General features: G+C 43.0%; 1 protein-coding gene across 1 annotated transcript in view; it reads left to right on the plus strand.

Annotated features, from left to right (window-relative positions):
- Positions 1 to 6: 6 nt before the first annotated feature.
- The window catches only part of LOC105556388, a 10,443-nt gene continuing 8,114 nt past the window's right edge, over positions 7 to 2,335 (plus strand). The window contains exon 1 of the mRNA XM_012003475.1: positions 7 to 412. Coding sequence (XP_011858865.1) covers positions 80 to 412 — 333 coding nt within the window. The 5' untranslated portion in view covers positions 7 to 79. The remainder of the gene's footprint in view (positions 413 to 2,335) is intronic.

Consider the following 2,335-nt stretch of genomic DNA (forward strand, 5'->3'; position numbering starts at 1 on the left):
CTTTTGTATTTACCATTTTTCAAAAAAATTCAATCCAGACGAGTTATCCGAAGGTTTCCATACATTTGACTCACCCTGTATGTACAAATGGACAGGTGAAACTATTAAAAAAGCACTACGGCTTAAACATGCATGTGGAGATAATGGATACAAGGAATTATTACGTGAATATTTTCCTTTGCCTGCAACTCGTACTCTGCGTAATCGCCTGGAATGCATTTCTTTTAAAGATGGAATTTGTGATGAAGTTTTCGATTTATTAAAAGAGAAGGTATCAAACTTTCCGGATGAACGACATAGCGATTGCATGATTTGTGTTGATGAAATGAGTTTGACACCAGGTGAACAAATAGATCCTTGCACCAATCATACTATTGGATATGCTACAATTCCAGATAAATTTGGTAAATCCTTTCCAATCCTTTTGTTACGTCCTGTGGACCCCACGATTTCTCTCTTTCAAAAACCATAAGAGGCATGTTTTTCTTCCCTTGGAAACTACAATCTTATCAATCAGCGGATATCGACTAGGCAACGCACGAGTCCCTTCCCCACAAAAAATTGATTACTAGAGTTTCACTTTTCGTAACTCGAAACGTAAAGTGCTCTGATTGTTGCTGGTCGATAGCCGTTGAAATGATAAAAAGGGAAGAGATAACAGACAGGATGGGATCAGGCTCTCTTTCAGACGGCAGTTTCGAAATTCAGATTACGATCCGAGACACTAAAAGGGGATTAAAAAAAAAAGATAAGATAACTTGACCCAAAAGTGAAACTCGGGATTTTTTCGAAAGTCGCTAAAGGAAATGATGCCCATAAATAAATACCAAAGGGCGACTACGACTTAATTGTCGGGTCGCCATTAAGAAAGACAACTCCCCGACACCTCCCAATAGTCCACCAATGGAAAACCAAAATCCAAAATCTCCTTCCACGTCCCATGACCAGGATCCACCCCCGAAAAACTGTATATAAACCCGGAGCCTGCTGGCTCAGTCTCTTTGGCAGCTCCCGAGTCCATCAGCGCATCTCTCTCCGCGATTCTCCAAGTTCCGAATTAACACTCTTTCATATCGTTTATATTCTTTTATATCAAGTTCATCCAATCCAAATAAAATCTGTGCGCGATTTCGGCCGACGGACCACCTATCTGAGCCAGCCGCCTTCGAAGATTTACCAGATACCGCAAACCACCATCGATCGCAATCAGTAGTAAGTCGCACGTTTTCTTTTCCTTTCATTTGTTTCGGCTCGACGACCTCCTTTCCCCCTATATATTTTTTTCTTATTATTCTGAGGGACCTTCGCTAGATTCTAAAAAATCTCGTTCTTGCTCTCGCGAGTTGATTTCAAGACACCCTTCCATCGAGCATTCGTTTCGTGCCTCTGGATTCGCCGTTTGTGTGAATTCGGTACGATTCGAGTATTTCCATCCTTTAACAATTCGTTTCGTGCCTCTGGACTCACCGTTTGTGTGAATTCGGTACGATTCGAATATTTCCATCCTTTAAGAATTCGTTTCGTGCCTCTAGACTCACCGTTCGTGTGAATTCGGTACGATTCGAGTATCTCCATCCTTTAAAAATTCGTTTCGTGCCTCTGGACTCACCGTTTGTGTGAATTCGGTACGATTCGAGTATTTCCACCCTTTAAGAATTCGTTTCGTGCCTCTGGACTCACCGTTTGTGTGAGTTCGGTACGATTCGAGTACCTCCTTCCTTTAAAAATTCGTTTCGTGCCTCTGGACTCACCGTTTGTGTGAGTTCGATACGATTCGTTTTCTTTTCCAAAGATTCACCCTGAACCTACCAACTAGCAAATTATTAACAAACAGAAAGTCTAGCCAACCTCCCTAACTCGATATATTTAGTGGACTCACGGATCCACTCAAACCAGGAGAAAGTCGAGAGCCGTATTCAAACGTTTAAGGAACCTGAGGAATAGGCATGCGCGTCGGTTTAGCCGCTCTAAATAATATTTCTCAGGATGATCACTCCTCTTCTCCCACTTTTCCCTCCTTCCTCCATAATAATTAAGGACCATTAATAAATCCCTCACACATACAAATACACACACAGTCGCATCCGCGAAAAATGTAAAAATCCGACAATCCAAATGTACTGTGACGTTGCCGTCCCGCGAGCGCGTCCACCGGGTTCCTCCCTCAAGGCAACGGGCCGAGATTAGGGAAAACCGTGCCGCAGTCTCCAGAGAGGCGACCGTTATTCGGAAATTTCGACGTATTGCTGATTATTTTGTTTTTTTTTCCTATGAATGCGAGCGTGTGAGTGCGGATGGACGAGGGGGCGCACAGTGGTCCCAATTGCCAAAAACG

Source organism: Vollenhovia emeryi, unplaced genomic scaffold, assembly GCF_000949405.1.
Source record: "Vollenhovia emeryi isolate VEMERY1.0 unplaced genomic scaffold, V.emery_V1.0 DF940065.1, whole genome shotgun sequence".
In the NCBI taxonomy this organism is placed as follows: domain Eukaryota; kingdom Metazoa; phylum Arthropoda; class Insecta; order Hymenoptera; family Formicidae; genus Vollenhovia; species Vollenhovia emeryi.